The sequence below is a fragment of the Lontra canadensis genome, unplaced genomic scaffold (genome assembly GCF_010015895.1).
Source record: "Lontra canadensis isolate GAN:19392208 unplaced genomic scaffold, GSC_riverotter_1.0 scaffold3, whole genome shotgun sequence".
Taxonomy (NCBI): domain Eukaryota; kingdom Metazoa; phylum Chordata; class Mammalia; order Carnivora; family Mustelidae; genus Lontra; species Lontra canadensis.
Window position 1 is genome coordinate 25,040,461 of NW_022630997.1, and position 19,543 is coordinate 25,060,003.

Here is a 19,543-nt window from a genome sequence, read left to right on the forward strand (position 1 = left end):
TGGGAAGACAGATGCCACAAAAGTCACTGCAGCGGAGATTAGCGTTATAGAAAGGGAGGTACAGGGTAAAGTCGCCAGGGCAGGGACCAGAGAGGGCAAGTGTGCCTGAGGACACACAGCTAGTGAGTGCTGAACTGGGAATGAAGTCTTCTTGGTTTTCCTCCCGATGGCTGCTCATTTCCTTGTTACCACTCCACTCAACCCCAGAGCTCTGGGGCTGCCTCTGATGGAAACCCCCAGCGGCAGCTCTGACACACTGTTCAGTGAGCACGTTTGTAAGAACCCGAAGGAGATACTATCCTTGGGCTGTTTCCAACTCACGTATTGGTCAGCGCCAGTGGGAAAACTTCCCAGAACACCCTGGTTTTACACCCAAATGCTTCCAGAAAAAGAGTTGAGAAATAAAGGCGGTTTGATGCCAGTGGGTTGTGCTGACCAGCCCAGAGCAGCTGGCACAAGTCCACAGTCAGGGAGCAGAGCCCTCCACGTCACACACAAGCTTGTGCAGGTCTTGCTTCTTCCGCGTAGGTCCCTGGGTGGCTCACTCTGCTCTCAGAGCACCCGAGTCCGCCATCTTGGACTCTGGTGGGTCAGACAGGATTTGGCTTTCTCTTCCTTCAGTTGTACTCTGCTCTCAGAGGGCAGCTCTTGGAGGGTCTGGCCTGGGCTGGTGCCAGGGCTTAGTCCCTCAGTCTGGGCTGAGCCTAGGACTGCAAGGCGGGGTGCAGATGGCTCTCTTTTCATCTGCTGGTGCCATCAGGAGCTGAATCGTGGCTGATGGGCTGTGTGTCCTCTCGCCTCCGGACACAGTGACCATGGAGAGAGCCGTGTTCTCCTGGGAGCCTGGACAGCCTCTGTTCCATTGGACATGAAGGGCATGAAGTGGAAGGAAGGTAGAGGGAAGACTCTGCTCATAACTAGCGATAATAAATGGTCTGAGGTTTCTAGTTACCTGGTGGGCCATCCTTCACATGCTGCTGGAGTTAAGGAGGGAGGATTTACAGAGCAGTTTCCTAGGGAGTAAGCTGGGCTATGAACCGCATTCAAGACAGAGAGGTGGAGGGCACTGTCCCATCCACCCAGGTCCAGTGAGGGTGAAGTGCCCCAGCACCCCGGAAGGCTCACTGTGTGTTACTGTGGCTGTGGGGGCATGGTGTCCGGCGTCAACACAGAAAGCGGGAACTGAAGCCCAGAAGGTGCGTCTCTCTTGGTCCTAAGGTATCAGGATGGGCGAGAGAGAGAGAGAGAGAGAGAGAGTGAGTTACTACCAGGCTAAGAAACATGGACTCCTGTTTGGCAACGGGGCAGTGTTACCTGTCTGTTTGGGACTCTCTGAGGGACCTGAGCTAGGAGCCTCCGTGAGGAGCCACTAACAAGGGATCCTGCCCAAGACAAGCTCCTGTGGAAGGTGAGAGCTGGCTAGAAGAGAAGGTGAGTGTGGCCGCCAACAGCCCACTGAAATCCAGGCATGGCTCCCGGCCAAGGGCATGGTGGCTGAGATGGCAGAGAGGGATCCTCCACAGACCGGGAGAGGAAGCTTGAAATGCTAGGCCCCGACTGCTGGAAGCCCGCTTCCAACCGGCTTGGCTCTGCTGGGTTTCCCGCTTCCAGATTGGGCACTAAAACCCCAGAGGAGGAGGGAAGGAGGGAAACCCACCACCCTCTATTTTTGGAAGGAAGGTAAACCTTTACCAGGCCCTGCTGAGGAGTAGGGAAGAAGTGTCCTCCTGCAATGAAGAGTGACGTGTTGGTGAACGGACTGGTGGCCATTCTGACTTCTGAATTCAAAGCGTGTCTTGTGACTTAAAGTGCACGGAGAAAGTTGTGGGGATGGCTGACATTTTTGCCCAGTGGAAGGGGACTGGGGACAACACAAAGAAGTAGGTGTTTTCATGACATCTTGTGAATTCTCCTTGAACGTCGCATTTGCTTCAGGGTCTCACTGACCTCTGAGGTGATCAGGGGAACCCGCGCTGGCATTGGGCTGTGTGTTTCCTCCCCCCAACCCCCTGACGCCTGTGACAGGACAGGTAAGGCCTGGGGAGAGGGCATGCAGAACCAGCCCTGGAGAGGGAGGATGGGGGGCTCCTGAACAAGGCCTCTGAGCAGGTTTGGGGGGCTGGGCCTCCAGGATGGAGGAGGGACCTCACTGGGCAAGGCTGGGGCCTTGGCAGGGAGCAGGTCCCGTGGGAGCTCTGGTGACAGCCCTGGACTGGACTGATGGTTAAGGCTTTTCAGGATCCTTGCTCCTACTTGCTCCAAACAGGCTCCCCTCCCTGCCCCTGCTCCTGTCACCTGCCCACTGAGGGTTTCCTAATTCGGAGTGGGAGCTCAGGTGTGGCTGCTGCTCTCTGGTTCACAGCTTCTTCCCACCCTCTTGGTCTGCGTTCCCCACCCCCATCTACAGCTTCACCCATGAAATTTGGGCTACACTGAACTTGGGTCCGCTGGGGCTGGGCTGCGGCTGATGTGTATGGGGAACCTTTCCTCCACAGCCACCTAAGTTCACCTTGAGGGGCACCGGCACTGGCCTGGGTCTCTTGGGTTCTTCTTACCTGCTCTAGGCTTTAACCTGTTTCCGTTTGTTCTAGGCCCTACCCCTTTAATGACCTAGTCTCTGCAAAGCTCCCAGAGTGACAATTTTAAAATATAAAAGTGATATCAGTCCCCTGTTTAAAATACATGCTCTGAGTAAAATACAAGCTTCTCATAGCACCGAAAACTATCTATAGGACCTGACCTCTGCCGCCTTCTCCAGAACACTCTCCCGTTGCTCTCTGCCTTGTTACTCCTTGCTGGCCACACCAGCTCCCTGCAGACGGCTGGGCTGCATGGAGGTCTCCATGCTGGTTCTTGCCCTCAGGAATATGCTTCCCTTGTCCTTCGTCTGGCTCGCTCTGGCTTCTCTTTCAGGTCGTGGCTTAAGCATCATCTTCTCAGAAAGTTCTGGACCTCCCATTCTTATATTCTTCCTTACCACTCTTTTTATTTATTTACTGTGTTTGTTCAACATCTATCTCTTCCTAGAGATAGGATGACCTGAGCTTCCTAGAGATTGGGGTGGCCATCTGTTTGGCTGACTGCCTACATCCCGAGCCCAGCACAGTGCCGGCTCAGAATACAGCGGGTGCTCCAAACAGTGTGCGGACCCCAGGACTAGCAGGCATGCTGTCCTCCCAGGCATACGCTGGCTAGCAAGCCTCCAGGAGGGGCCCAGAGGGCCTGAGCATGATCTTTAGATGCCTGAATTCTCAGACCCACAGGATCACCTTTGGACCAAGAAAGGCGTGTGTTGGACACCCAGATACATTCTGGGGATTACTTAGACTTACGTCCACATCACTAAAATGGGGGCTAAAATAAGTTTATCCTGCTGATTAAATGGGGGTGGAAGAGAGGGAAGACCCTGTCCAGTGCCTGCCACGTGTGGACCCCGTGCTGGGCTCTCTCTGCATGAGCACGTTGGGTGGGAATGAGTTCTGTGAGCCGCTGTGATGGGAACAGTGCGCGGTGAGCAAGGATTGAGTTCTCTGACCACATTTTAGCTCCCAGCAAGTCGGAGAGAACAGTGGTGCAACACTGGGTCCACCTGTGACCAGCAGTTGGAGAAGAAACCTGGTGCCACGCCGTCCTGTTTCCCCCGTCCCTGATCTGAGCATGTCCTGGGGCATTTTATTCCCCCTCGAGCCTGTGGGGTGAGTTGTTACTGTTCTGCTTTACCATCTTTACCACGAGGACACGGAGACTCAGCCGGGTTAAGTAAACTGCTGGAAGTGACACAACAGAACGACCTTGAATTTAAACCCCGGTTTACGGGCACCCCGTGGCTCTCTGTTATGAACTGAAGAGTGTCTCCCCAAATTCGTTAGGTTGAAGCCCTAGACCCCAGTACCTTAGACCCGGACTTGAGCTAGGTCCTTAGAGGCGATGAAGTTGGATGAGGTCGTGAGGGTGGGGCCCAAATCCAGTAAGACTGGTGTCCTCACGCGCAGGGGAGGGACACCTGGCTGCTGTTGTTGGCATCCCCTTCTCCCTGCAATCTGGATCTGCGGCCTGTGGTTTGCTGGGTGCCAGTTAAGATGCAGATGGGTTGTGTGAGAGTGTGGACATCGCAGGACGGCTGTCCGCATCCCTCCCCGAGCTCAGGCTCTCCATGGGAGGACAAACCTCAGTTCCCGCACTTGCCACGAGGAGTGATGAGAAGGGGGAGAGTCTGGACGCGCCTGCTTGGGTTGCTAGGATCTGAGCGGGCCGGTGGGAGGAGTAGGGCTTTGGGCTGTAGGAGCTGGTGCTGTGTGTGGACGGTCTCTTTTCTAGACATGGTTCTCCACTTGACAGTGTGGAGATGACTGGCACCCCAAACTCCACAGCAGGGGCTTAGGTGTCTGGCGGGGTTCTCTGTGGCTTCCAGCAGAATACTGCCTGCAAAGCCCCTGCCCGCACAGAAAGCTGAAGCCGCCCCCACTTCTCAGCCTCCTCGCCCAAGATCCCCCCAGTCCTCTGTAGTGAAAAGATCAGCACCGGAGCCTGTGTTGACAAAATGCTTCTAAGAACCCAGACACTGTAACCCCCTTTGTTGAGTGGGGGTTGGGCAGAAACTGCTCAGCAGGTCACAAACCTGTTTTCTCTTCTCCTCGGGGCAATGGGGCTTTCCCCGAGGCCTGCACCTCAGTAGGGGAGGCCACGTGACAGAGTCCCTGGCCGGCCAGCCAGCGAGCGACATGGGACGGAGGTAAAGTGTGCTGCCTTTCCCGGCACTTTCCCTGCACTGTCCTCTCCTTGTGTCACTTCCCATTCTGCAACTTGGCCTTGAAAGGGGTGAAGCTGAAAGGAGGGAGGGGTCAAACTGTGCTCAGAGGATGCTACTTTCCACATTTCACTCCAGGGCCTGGGGTTTCTAGCCGCTGACATCAGCCAGCGCTCAGCATCAGAGGGGCAGGGAGTGGGCAAGAGCTGAGGAAGGCTGGGATGCCCGCCTTCCGCTCAGCCAGAGCTCCCAGGGCAAGAACACGCGGGGGGGCTTTAAGGAAACCGAGCTATTCCCTAACTGGCTGAAGCAAGCAGTCTGTCTTTCAGTTCACTTGGGCCCTTCTTTGATACTCCGTCACTTTCGAAGGGTTATTTAGATTTGCTTGAGCTAACAAAATAAATTGTTCTATAATTGTGTGTGCAGACCTCAAGTATGCCCATTGTTTTAAAACTAAACAGCTCAGGAATAAATAAAATCTTTTAAAAAAACCAAAACAAAAACCAAAACAGAACAAAAACTAAACAGCTCAAGAATCTTGAGAGCATATCTATGCTCTCACATATTCATCAGATTTTAATGAAATTTGCTACGGTAGAAATTAATAGAGGCTGCAATCTACAACTAACATTAAGGATGACAGACAACAGTGAATTATGCAATCAAAAATTTAATAACAAAGATACTATTTTTAACATGGTCAAATATACTTGGCTAAGTCCAGATTTTAAAAAACAAAAGAATCTAGCCCAACAGTACAACCATACACTTTTTTTATACAGAACATTCCATAGATCAACAGAAAATACATTTGAGCACAAAAATAAAAAATATTTAAAGAGAATCTCTAAGCAGCATTTTATTTCTGCAAAACAGACATATATCTTGTACTGATTAAATATCTACAAGTGCTTTTCCTTTACAAAAATACATATATTCTTAATAGACTAAGTCATTAACAATGACCTGGTAATCTTTCACTTCAATTTGAATGATTTATAAGCTAAATCTTACAACCACAAAAAGGTTTTTATCTGTATTAAGATGTTACCACTTTTGACAAAAAAAGCTTAAAATATCTTATATTTCAAAGGAAAATTAGCAACATAACTGTACAATATATTCTAGGATGGTTCTGTCACGTGAGGGCTACTCTATTAAAAACTGGTGCTTGCTGTTGTGTTGCCAGATGTGGGAAGGCCGCGGACACTGGCGCTCTCCCACAAGCTCTTATCGTGGGCCACAGCTTCGTAAGGACACTTAGGCCCCCATCCCCATTCTAAAAAATACAGCAAAAGAAAACTGACCCCCCCCCCCCAAAATGGTAGGCTGATCCCATGACCTTTCTAACATGTAGAACTTCTGCCTGTTCCGGTGGACTGAGGGGAAGTCTAGGGATAGATGATCTGTTTCCTAGCTCTACATTGCCAGAAATATTTAATCTTCATTTGTTCTAGATTAGTTTCTTACTCCACAAAGTTCTGAAAGGTGAAAGAAAACTAGACCCAGTATTTTAACACCTCTGTTTCACTTGATTCTCTATTTGAAGAGAATTAAAACTAAAAGGATTTCTGAATGTCTCAATACTAAATCCTAGAAAAAGGGGCAGAATGAGTATACATATTTGAATGAGCATTTAAAATAAATTATATTTAAGTTTAATTTCATAACTTTCTGAAAAGGAAGTGCTTAAGCATTTTAATTCTATTTGCAAATACAGTAAGGATAGTGAGTAAACATACTATTTGTGAAGACTACATTACATGAGGAAGAGAATAATTTCAAATTATTGGGAAAATGTCTTTGCTTTAAGAAAAAACCATAAACATCTTGTATTTAAGTGCATTTTAATGAACTTTCAATCTGACGTTTTTCCATCAAAATACTACACACGATACTAGGTATATCAAGTAAATCCAGAATTGGCCGGTTATTTTGTGCTTTCAAAAGGGTTTCTGAGTCTCTAGTATATTTAATATTTTTCAGGTTTTCACAGACCAGATCTGGCAGACATGTTACGTTCCTTAGGGCAGGGATATAAGTTTTAAAGTATTAAGAGCATTTTCATGTTTTCTCATCCCAAACATTAAAGTTATGATGAACTCCTTCATTTTTTGCAATTCCTATAACCAAAGTCTTACTGGTTCTAAGGCTTAGCCTGCTGGAAGATTCCTTATGATAAGCCAGAGTATGTAACAGAGTGTTTCCAAGGAGGTTTGTCTAGTGGCCGATCAGAAAGACTGAACCGTGTGAGCTGTACCTTCAAGGTGGCCCCGGTGTCCGCTCCCAAGGAAAATGGGGGTGGGGGGTGGGGGAGTGGCAATGCTTCCTTGATGCATATGCTCTCGATCTGGGACCCACTGTGCCAAGCTGGGCTGTGCGGCTAAATTCTAAACACAATAAAGTAATCACTGAGAAACAGAACAAAGAGTTACTTTAAAAAATAATAGGCTTTTATGAAAAATTTGCTTTTGGATACAAAAAAAGCATTTACTTATGGAAGTCTAATAGTATGTACTATTTTTCTATACATGTAAGCAGCATGGTCAGCACTTCTACTAAAGTCTGCCTTTAGTAAAATTTCTTCTGTTATTAAGAACCCAGGAACTAAATAAACCCAGTTTTAGTTTATACGGCCTCCATGAAATGGATTAAAGAGCTTCTCAAATTAGAGTTTAAATTTTCCATTTTAGTTTTCTTTTCAAAGGATGCATTTCTCCCCCTTGCATCCAGGGGGAGCCAATTGTGGTGTTTCATCTCTTTCTCACCTTTGAGGATTTCCCAAGACCTATCAAGTGATGCTGGAAAAACAAGGGACATATTTGAAAGGAAGTGTGCTCTGATTATTGCAAGGAAAACCCACATTTGATTGATCTCATCACAAAAATTCAGTTTAAAGCCTTTCTTTGGTGATATTTTAGTAGTTACTCAAGGTTATTGTAGTTACTCAAGTTTATTGAGTTACTAACTATATAAAATTAAACTGCAACCTAAAAAAATTCCAACCTCCAAACTGTTAAAACTGTCTCTCTTACCATGGTTATTAATGAACAGTAGAATGTCTTTGGTGATCTCTATTTCTTATGAAAATCTTTCAAAAAGAGATTACTTTAACTTTAGTGCCTAGTTAGATACAAAACCATTCATAAGAGACAGGTACAGATAACTCAAAGTTTATGCAACAAATCTAAACAGAAATGCACTTTAGCAATGAGGCACTTTCTCTTAAAGATTTCAGTAAAGCTAAACAGCTCACAATATTATATAACACACTTTCCCCCCCTTAGAGAGTCATTTAAATTTAGATTAAATTGGAGTGTATAATGTAGTTGAGCAAACTCATTACATTTATAAAACGTGGCATATTCGTATGGGACATATTTCCAATGAATAAAGATATAATACACTTTTAGTAAAGTAATTAAAAGATATTACCCAAGGTACCTGTACCCCAGACTGAAATACCTTATATTACCTCATCAATAAGCCTTTTAGTTCATTTTTTATACTTCTTAAAAGTGTTTTGTTAATCTAGAGAAAAGGCTATATTCTGATTCTCCTATTAATGGATGTGATGACCCCAGCTAAAGTGGGATCTATAGGCCACAGTCCTTCTTTATACCCCAGGTTCCTTGACCCTCTTACATCTCTGATATCTAAGGCAGAGAAAACAGATGGTAAAATCTTTTATGGAAGTAAAGTTCTTTCAGTTCATTGCTTAAGAAACAATAGATTAAAAAATTTTAACTTGATTCCCCAATTTTGCAGATTCAAATGATTATTTCTACAGGTTATTTATATAAAGACTTTTATTAGTACCCTAAGCTGATAAAACTAACCACAAAAGTTGCCTATATATTTTTTTCTGTACCTAGTTTCTTACAAATTCCACAATCTGACTTAGGGGATAATTAGTGTATTGCTAGACATGATAGTAGTCCCATACTTAGAAAATCATAGTTGAATATACCAAAAGAAATCAGTTGAAGAAGTCTATGGTTCTTAAGAGTAACATTGTATTACTCAGGACCATCACAAAGTGAGTACCTTTCCCTAACACGTAACTGATACCCTTCTTTACTTAAGGTTTTCTTTCACATGTTTTGGCACATATTCCATTGCATTTCAGTAAAAATGTTAACAGGTTAACATGGAATAACAGAGTTTTATATAAAACTATTCTCAATCCCATAATTGCTTCCTAGGTATTTCCTTGGAAAAGAGTGAAATTATATGAGATGAGGCAGCAACAGGCCAGATTGAAAGAGATCAGGTATACAAAACTGATTTAAGGCTGTAAGTTTGGCTGGAGACCCAATCACATGTAGGTCTCCTTTGTGGTTTTTAAAACGCACTCTCAATCCATTTTGAGTTAATTTCCATATGTAAAACACCATTTTAATCACTGACTGCGATTTTAAAATTTCTTAGAGATGTCAGGGAACTGGATTTTATAGCACAGCAAAATGATTTCTGTAGCGGAGAGTAAATTCTGTTCTTGGTTGAGTGTAACCTAACCATTTTTAAAGAGTTAACAAAAATCTGCCTTTTAAATTCTGCTTGTGAGTCCTTCCAGGCACAAACACAATCTAACAAAATGAAATTCAGAAAGCATTGCCATAACCTTTGTCACAAAAGTCAAAAACAATAGAAGACTTTAATACAGACTCTCTAACTTGAAACAAAGACACATGGAAGAGATAATTATGAAGTTTCAGCCTTTTATGTTGTGAAGTATATCAAGATTTAGCTGTATTTTGTATGTTTTTTAGAGTTGTACTATGTTACAAGAAGCATTTTGAGATTCAGAAGGCATTAATCCGTGATACATTTTACTGGAAAATGTAGCACATCTATAATGTATACAGTATAAAAACTATGTGTGTAACACACAGATTGTGCTCATGTCAGATTTCTAAAAGAGTTTTCCTAACTTTCAAGATTTTTCCTAAGTTTTAGAGGTTAACTTGTTTATTTTGAAGCAATTAATAAAACTTGATTTCCAAAGAAGTTTTTTGAAAACAACTGTAAATTTTAAAAGGTTTAAAATGAAGTTCTTCATATAATTTAAGGTAACAAGACTTACTTTGACTTGCAGACTAATCTCAAAATGAACGGAAGACTTAACAAAACTGCAAAATCAAGGACATTATCACAGCTCTGAACTTAATGAATTTATGTATAAAACAGAATCCCGTTTCCCCCTGATTACTACAGGATCTAAAATGAAATATCCTCAAACCATTAATTTCGGTTAGCATATTTACCTACTACACAGCATTTATTCTATTTTACGCATATGGTTTGGAAATGTGATAGGTAACTAACAGTTTTGATTGGTAATTGCCTTGAGACTTCTGAGATCCATAAAATAGCTAATGTTATCTGCTCTAAAAGTCCTAATATTTAAAATCATCCTAACCCTCTGCATGCCACAATGACACACACCTAAGGCCAACTTAAAAAGAGAGACACCACACTCATTAAATGGGAGCCACAATATAATGACACACACATAAAACAGGCTATACACAGTGACGTTTCGTGAAGCAGCACCTGCTTTTCATAAGGCATTATGAAAGTTTGACCTTACTGATGCATTAATTTTGTTAGAGTAAATGTGACCAGTTGTCAACGTCTTGAATGGTTGTGAATCCCACCTCAGGTCTCCACGAAGTCCCTCCCATTTTCCATCCCGAGGGCTAAGCTGCTCTCCTTGTGCAACTGGCAGACTACACAGCTGGAGGACTGAAAAGGTCTACTGCTATCATGTGCTCTAATGATAAGAATGATTGGCATTCTTCCCCAAAGACTTGCACACTCAAGAGTGAACTATTTCATGCACAAAAAGCTTACTGAGAACAGGACAGTGGCTCAAAAACCATTCTTCTAAATACTTTCCCATACAAAATAACTTCAAGAGACAGTAATTATTTCTTGTACAGTACTCTAAACAAAGGTTAATAAAATATTAAGTATGTGAACACTGCAACACCACACAGAGTCATAGTACTAGTGTAATCAAACATCAGGACAGTCTGGGAACAGGCAAGCAAGATACGTGGGAGGCTGGATCGTGACTGCACACCTAGCTGATGCCAACCCTGGCCGTACTGGACACCGTGAGACGGCAAAGATACCTTATGCAGATGGTTCAGTAGCAGAATGGCACTTGGTTCACTCTCAATAGAAACAACATAAATGTAACTGACAATTTAGAGACAGACAAATGGCCTTATTTGCATGCTGAAAATCTGGTTGTGTCCCTCTCGTCCACACACCGTTCACTGTGCGATCTGTTGATGAGTAAACAAAGTGCAGGATTCATCTCGGGGGGATCGAGGCCCCTTGGTCTAACCGAAATCAATTCTTGGTCGATACTGCAATACCATGGGATAGGACTACAAAATAAAAACAGGATGATGAATGAGACTGTGATTACATGAAAGCAATAAAGATTATATATAAGATTTTTAGAATGCAGCATTCTACTTTGCAATATTTCCTGGTACTAGTGATTATGACAATTAAATGAAGACTAGTTACCTTTAAAATTATTTTTAAGTTGCCTTTTTTTTTTCCAGAATCAGTGAAGTTTTCTGTACTCTATGTAACAAAGGTCAAGTTCAAAGGCTCACTGATGTCACACCAGCTGGGTATGTGACCATTACTAATGTAACACTTAGCGAGGGCCAGGGGAGGACTGAAGGTTCTGGGCTCTGCATAAAGGCATTCATTCCATCGATCCTTAACCACGTGGGCTGGATTCCACCCAGAGCTGCTGTCTGTGGCAGCCCACTGAGTCACGAGGTAACAGACCTCTTGCTATGAATCAGTGAAACTGGGACAGTTTTCACGAATCACATTTTTTAAAAGTTAAGTTTGACACCTTTTTCTTTTTAACATTTAAACTTTAATGGTCCTTAAAAAAATGCTGAAAAACAAGTAGGTGTTATATAGAATATTAGGTTGCTACCTCCTTTCAACAGTTAGTTGATACAACTATCTATTCACTGTGGACTCTTCTATAAATTAAAAGGTTCAGGTGGTCCTTGGTTGTTCTGACTCTGGAAAAGGTGTCCTACATCACCACACTAGAGACGGAAGTGCTTCCTGTGCACGAGAGGCACGTGCCACACAGCCACCTCTGTATTTGTCCCGCGATTTGACTGTATAATTTAGAACCTAAACATCAGAGTCAGAAAGGTCTGGAGAACCAATGGTTTTCCTTTTTCTGAAAGCTGCTGAGTCCCTTTTAAATGCAATTTTGAGGAGCAACTTCTATGAAACCAAGACAGTGTGGAGACTGTCACTGACGGTTCCCCTTCATCTCCGCGTAGGTGAACATAAATCTCTAGGAAAGAAAATTGTGTACTTTTTCATACATGTGAGAGAGATGGACCGAGGTTCTATAATCCTAAAAAATGGCCATTTCTGTACTAATCATAGCTATGTTATATACTGAGAAGACTCGTCATTGGAGTCTTTTCCCATTCAGCTCAGGATGGGACTGGAGGATGGGAATGAAAATTTCTAGGTCTTGCCCTTTCCAGCTGAGGACGTTAGGTGGTGCCACCACCAGTCCTAAGGGCTGGAATAAAAGTCACAGTCTCTCAAGATTTCCATGGTCTAAATCTATTTTGGTTTAAATTTTGTTTACTTGTTTTTACTTAGAATTTGTTCCTTCTGAATGAGAGTGTCTGGGAGTGGCACAGGAATCTGCATTTTATAAAAAACTCCCTGGGTTTTCTGAAGCTCAGATGTGGAGACTGCTGCCCAGGCATCCCACCCTGACTTGGATACTTCCCATTCTCCCTGGCCCAAGAGGGAGCTTGCCCCCTGTCACAGCTGTCTTCCTAGCTGTGCTCTCCAATCTGGACTGCTGAATCCACATACTTTTGGCAAATAATTAAGCCACTCGTTCTAGAATCCCTTCATAATATATAGAAGAATCCATCACCGATTCTACTGGGATAAAGGTAGGGAAGTAAAATGGCTTAGCTGTCTGTGGTCAGGATCTTCTGGTTTTCGCTGAAAACCAGTTGGTTTTGTCCTCCAAGTAACCATTTATGTTTGTTCTATGATGACACATGAAGTTTAATCTTACTGAAAAGTTTTAAAATGCTGGGAACTGTTAAGACATACTTGAAGTTCTATTTGTATTTCAGTTTGCTTTCTGTAGTAAAATGGCGCTGCATGTACTATCATGAAATATGGCACGTCACCCCCTAGTGTTCCGTGACTGTCCTGAATAGACCCACTTGGAGAGTTGCTAGTCCTCAGTCTCATCATCTCCTAAAATAAAAAACAGATACTTCCACAGTATATATTTCAAATGTGATAACTTTAGAAAATAATGCTGACCTTCATTGATGTGCTGCTTTTCTTAAAAAATCTTTATCATAAAAGTAAACGTGACAGATTTGGAAAATACAGAAAAGCACCAAGAAAAAAGCAAAATCATTTAACCATACCAACATTCAAAGATAACTACCATAATTATTTTAGTGTATATCCTTCTAGCCTTTTTGTCTATATACATATTTTTTTTCGAGACTGTAACCATGCCACACATATTGTTTGGAAAATAATTTTGTCCACATAAAATTGTAACTTCCATTAAAAAATTCCATGACTTCTACACTATTTAATATCCCACGTGATATTTCTAAAGGATGACTATAATGCTTTTCTATAAAAGAATTATAAGTTATCAATAAATCTTTTGTTATATGTTTTAGTTTATTCCTTTTTGTGTGTGTGTGATTATAAATTAATCTTGACCCAATGATCAGGGCTGGTTCCTAGAAGTGGAACTGCTAGTTCCACTGCTGCTAGTTCAAATAACACACACATTTTTAAGGCTTTTTTTTTTTTTTTTTTTTCTGATCAGCAAAGATAATGAATTTATTATTTACCTGACCAAATCACTGTAATTTGCATTGGATATTTAAAAATAAGGCATTTATTACTAGTTTTTGAACCTTTAATGTAGGAGAGATTCCTGATAGGCTTTTACAAATATGGAAAGTAGCTTCCAGGCCCTCTTCGTTTAAGGATCTTTGGAGATTCACAGGAACTACCAGATTTGAAGACTACACCCTCCAATGAGGACAAAAATTCAGTGACTTCCCCAAAATAATTAATAGTAAATTACAAGTCCTGAAAACTCCTAGTTTTTCACAAAATGCTCCACAGTTTTCAAAAGACAAAAAAGGCATTTTTGTATGTAGATAAGCCTTTTAAAATATAAAGACAGACCACAAAGCGGTGTGACAGGTTTTTTTCTGTCACTTGTAGACTCCAGACAAGGCAATCCTAAGAACCCTAGAGGTGCTGTGGAAACGTCTTCATTTACGATCGGCATAAAATGCGGCCAGGAGTCAAGGGACCGTGGTTCTGGCTGCCATCGCTCATGGTGTGATCCCGAACAAGTCTCTGAACTTTTGGAGAGTGGAAGCCCCATCACGGGATCAGAGGGGTGACAGGTCATCCTGAAGGTGTCTTCTAGCTCTGTCATTGTGTAATGCGATGAAATCAGACTGATGTGTTCCAAACTCTTTGGACGTCAGAACCTACACTGAACATATAGTACTTTTAAAATTCCTACTTCTCTTCTGAGTCCTGTTCTTAAATTTTTTTTTCATGTTCTTCAGTGCCCTGAGGTATATTTTCCTACTGAACAGCCTCTTCATGAATAGCAATTAAAACGCTTCTCGAGGACGTACTTCTCATAACTTGCTTTTATTGTTTTTCAACTTGCTGCTTTAATTTCTCCAAGATCTCCTCTGCAGTTGTGGATGCTAACAGCTTCACCACTTTTTCACGAGATTTACCACCCTTATCCAAAACCACGTCACTCTTCCTGAGCTCCAGGACCTTGGAAAGGTACCGACAGAGCTCGGCGTTAGCCTCTCCTTCTGACGGGGGCGCTGCTATGGCCACACTCACCGCTTCCGCTGTCACGTCTGTGACAGCGTTTTGTTTGGACCCGGGTTTGGCATGGATGGCTATGGTGACACAACCTTTAGGATCAACTGCCACAGGACCTAAGGGAGGAAGTGGTCTCTCTGGCTCCTTGCTCTGGCTCTTACCCTTGTTCGTCGCACCGGCTTTCTTGGGCATCTCGGCGCTTAAGGAGAGCCGGGCAGAGGCTCGGAGCCCGCGTCCCGACACTAGCGGCCCCGGCCCGCAGCCCAGCCGCAGCATCCCCGCGGGGGAGCCGGGCAGAGACCCATTTTTAAGGCTTTTTGATAAATACTGTCACACTAGGCTTTAAGAAAGTTATTCTATCTTTACATTTCCAAAAGATATATGAGTGCTTTCTTCAATAGCCTCAACAATAATGAGTACTATATTTTCTTCCCTCCTAATATGGCAATTTAAGCATAAAATATTATTTTATTTCTTCTAAAGAAATTAACCATTTTTGTATGCCGATTAGTCAGTTTTGTTTCTTTTGTGACTTTCCTAAGCATGTCTTTTGTTCATTTTGTTTTGTTTTATTTTTTTTTCATTTTTCTAAGGAAAGGTAAATTTTGTCTTATAGATTTATATGAATTCTTCATGTATTAAAGACATTAAAACCTTCTGTCACACATTGCAAATATTTCCTCAGTTATGGTATTTTTGCCAAGTACTTTTCAATATTAACAGTCGACTTGGTTTGTCTTTGTTTCCCCTTACATGTACAATGAGAAAGCCTGTCTCTACTCTGACATTACTCAACTATACTTCTTCCTGATCTTTGATGGTATCAATTTTAATATTTACCACTTTAAGTCATGAGAATCTCCTATAACATGAGGTATGGACTACATCTCCATCCCTGTCACCAAAGGTCGCAGTAAAATTTATTGGAAACAAACCTAGATCACCCCCAACCCCTCCTCCCCCACCCCCCACCCCCCCCGCCACCATCTATACTCTGAGTTCACTGATTACTCCTGCCAACGGCCAACTGCTATCTCTGCTCCTGCCTCACCGGCCTCCTTGCAACCTTCAAGCAACCAGACATAACCACTCCTACAGGTCTTCCCACTGTGTTCCGTTCTTCTGAAGCACCCTACCCCAGATACACACATGGCTAGTTCTCTCACTTCCCTTTGATCAAGAATCACCACTTCAAAGAGGTCTTCCCTTTATCTAAAATATTCTATTTATGTTTTCACACTATAAATTGTATTCATTTATTTTTCATCTTTTACCATCATTAGAGCATAAGCTCTATAAGGAAGAATAATTTTGCTCATTTTTACATCTGTGTCCCCAGGACCTAAAAGACTGCCCAGTGACCTTAAGTGCTGAATTGGTATTTGCTAAATGAATCATTTTTAATTCCGCTAACTTGAAATACTCTTTATAGACTCATACATACCAGACAGTCTGTTCCTGAGCTATTCTTTTGATTTGTATGTCTGTGTTTAAGTCAGTACCTATTTTAATGACTTCAGCTTTAAGACACACTTTAGCATGTGGCAATGCACGTGCCCCCTGATTACTCACTGAAAGATGTGACTGACCAGAAGCACTAGTTGATACTTCCTGATGAACTTCAGAATGACTGATTCTGTTAAGTTAAACAAGAATCGGTAAAAGTGTGCTTGGAACTACATCTAACTCCATAATTTAATTATGGGGGAGAAAGGACATCTCTATAGTATCTCATATATGATTTAAATTTCTTGAGTGTGAAGTGGTATTTTGGTTGTTGATGAGGAAGTTTTGACTTAGAAAATACATGCTGAAATATTTAGTGGTTACTGTCATGATACTTGCAATTTACTTTCAGAGGGCTTCACAAAGAAACAATAGAATTATAAAGAGATTAATAAGATGAGAAAGGAAGAGAAGGAAAAAAGGGACAGAAAGTGTAGCAAAATGTTAATTAGTAGAAATCTAAGCAAAAGTAAAGGATATTCCTTTGTATTATTTCAACTTTTTTGTTTTTTGGAAAATTTTCAAAATAAGTTGGTAGGAGAAATTGGGACTTAATAATGAATTTTATCAAATGCCTTTTTAGTATCTACTGATGGTTTTGATTTGACTGTGTGTTTCTCTGCATAAAATATGTTTCTACTATATAACATATATTACTTCCCTCCCCCAATATTAAGCCATTCTTGTATTTCTGATAATACTACTATTTGGTCTTATTATTTTTTTAGTATATGATTTTAGTGTATTATTTATTATCTTTGTATTTGTATTCAAAATGAGATTGATAATCGTTTTCTAGTTGGAGGTTCTCCATCAGTTTTTGGTATCATGATTATGTTACTTTTGTAAAATGAATTTGGAAGAATTCTACCTCTTTCAACAATTTTTTAAAAGATTTATTTATTTATTTGAAGACAGAGATCACAAATAGGCAGAGAGGCAGGCAAGGGGGTGGGGGAAGCAGGCTCCCTGCTGAGCAGAGATCCTGATGTGGGGCTTGATCCCAGGACCCTGGGATTAGGACCTGAGCCGAAGGCAGAGGCTTAACCCGCTGAGCCACCCAGGTGCCCCTCTTTCAACAATTTAAAACAATTTAGAATTGGAATAATTTATTTCTTGAAAATTTGAGAGAACATGACCATAAAACTACTCAGACATCCTTTGAGGAAGGATTATTATTTTCTTTTATGATTTAGTGATTTACGGTTTCTTTCTTCATGGGTAAATTTTGGTCCATTGGTAGTTTCCTAGAAAACTGTCCATTTTGTGGAATTTAAAAATTTTTTAAATTTTAAAATAGTATAAATATATAGTTTAAAATAGTATAAAGCTATATACATTGTTTTCTTGAAATACGTAAGTGATAACTTTTTCCCTGAAAATTTCTAATTGAACTTTGGCTAAAGGCATATCATGTTAATTGTAAGTTCAACTCATGACAGGACTAAAATCCACAATGAAGTGAAGAAAGAAAAGGGAATTTGTGAGGATTTAAAAAAATCTGATCTTACTCCAGTTCTCTAATATTTTAGGTCAGATTTTACGAACATCTTCAAGGAAACAGACATCAGTGCCAAGAGTGAAAGCAAAAAACCATGTATGTATGAGTTCTAGTTCAAGGCAGAACCATCACTAAAATTTATCATCCCAATTAAAATGTACTTTTATTAGGTAACTGGAAAATGGATCAGAGGAAAGTTTTTCTCAGTGCATTTTAAAATTAGTCCTCTTTCATTTCTTCATTAAAAGAGGTAACCCAGGGAGAGCACTCAGGGCAGGGCCTAGTCAGCAAGCTCACAGTTCCACAGCGCTGTTGCCCTTAGGGTGATTTCCCTAATCTGGCATTTTATCTTTCACTTGTGGGTGACTGACTGATTAAAAAAAAAACACACGAAAATTTATGCAAAGAAGTATTGGGTATGGAGCAGAGATCCAACATAGAGTAGATTTCTCAAGGGGTGAAACTAGTAATTATTAAAAACTTCTGATTTTAAATTAAGAAATAATTTAAATAAAAAATAATTTAATAAATTAAATTGTTAAAACTCTCATAAATAATGGCCTTAACACTTATAATTTCATTTTCAGTTCAGTGAAATTAATTAGATAAATGCAAGAGAACTAAAATAATGGGACACTCTGGGGACATAAATTGAAAAATGAAGTTTTATAGCTCAGATAAATACTGGTTTTGCCAAGCTGCAGATCTTAGAAACTCGAGTTTGGGACAAAAGCAATCACCACCTTGGCGGGCGTCAGGTGGGCATATGTACAGTCGTGAGTGCCTCTTACCTGATACAAAGGGCCATCCTGAGAGCAGACTTGCGAAGCTGAGCAGTTCAGACACCGAAACTGCGGAGGAGATGAACTCATCAGATAAGAGGCATCCACAACTGGATACATATTTAAAACTCATTATTTAAACTATTTTAACGTCAAACATGAGCCAACATGATAATTTTAAGTAAACACTTTCCAAACTATGGTAGCTTTTTTTTTTTTTTTTTAAGATTTTAATAACTTAGTGACTGGTAAAATGTAGCCTGAGACAACTTGAGTATCTAAATATCAGTTTTGTTAATATTCTGCAAGTATTTACGAAAATGGTGCCTATCGTTTCCATCTCCTCTTCAGATAATAATTTCTGGGAAAACCCTCACCTCTTCCAATCCAGGAGGGGTACCCTCCTTCTTCTACCCCTTCCAGTGACTAATCTCATTTAGCTCGCTCTTCTACTACCCGTGAAAGCAACACTGTTAGAGTTCAGAGCTCTGAAAGGGGTATGCAGCTTGCCCCAACATGTAAGGGGTCCGTTTTCTGTTTTAGATGAGGTTCTTTATATTGCTCAGATTCGATTTTTAGTCTCCGTATCTATTTAAAGAGCGGAGAGTATGAACTCCTTAAGTCTGTATCTTATTCATGTGCACTGTCTTAATAACTAAGGCCCAGAAATGGCATACAGCAGCTTCTCAAAAAAATGTTTTGTGAGTAAATCAATGAATGAACACATTCTAAATGTGTAGAGTAGATTCAGTTGTAAACCCACTAACTTTTAACAGTTTAACCATTCACAGTAAAGGAAAAAAATCATTCCCAAATCTTGATTTTTCAATGTTGAGCTAAATACTTATTAAACATGAACTTTATGTTAATTGTAACACGATTATAAACAATGAAATATATACTTTAAAATTATGTATATATGAATTTAACATTGCATGCCTCTTCAAAATAGGAAAATATACATAAAAAATAGGTATAAATTAACCAGGAAAAATCTAACATCCTAAAGTAAGCAGCTTTTTAAAAGGTAGACTTTGAAATAATGTTAACGTAAGAAATGATTAAAACAAATGT

General features: G+C 41.2%; 2 protein-coding genes across 4 annotated transcripts in view; both read right to left on the reverse strand.

Moving 5' to 3' along the window:
• Window positions 1–7,692: 7,692 nt before the first annotated feature.
• The window catches only part of PCGF5 (polycomb group ring finger 5), a 115,271-nt gene continuing 103,420 nt past the window's right edge, over window positions 7,693–19,543 (reverse strand). For 2 of the 3 annotated variants that reach the window (XM_032836630.1, XM_032836622.1), the window contains exons 9-10: window positions 18,479–18,538; window positions 7,693–11,148 (exon numbers count right to left, since the gene is read on the reverse strand). In XM_032836630.1, coding sequence (XP_032692521.1) covers window positions 11,101–11,148; window positions 18,479–18,538 — 108 coding nt within the window. In that variant the 3' untranslated portion in view covers window positions 7,693–11,100. The remainder of the gene's footprint in view (window positions 11,149–18,478; window positions 18,539–19,543) is intronic. The other variant, XM_032836639.1, reaches the window with a different exon arrangement.
• LOC116854611 (UPF0235 protein C15orf40 homolog) lies at window positions 14,473–14,975 on the reverse strand. The gene has a single exon (XM_032836654.1). It carries the CDS (start codon window positions 14,954–14,956, stop codon window positions 14,492–14,494), a length of 465 nt encoding a protein of 154 aa, XP_032692545.1. The 5' UTR covers window positions 14,957–14,975; the 3' UTR covers window positions 14,473–14,491.

Excerpts from the sequence above, each read along its gene's own strand:
- LOC116854611 (XM_032836654.1), bottom strand. The coding sequence starts at position 14,956 with ATGCTGCGGCTGGGCTGCGGGCCGGGGCCGCTAGTGTCGGGACGCGGG.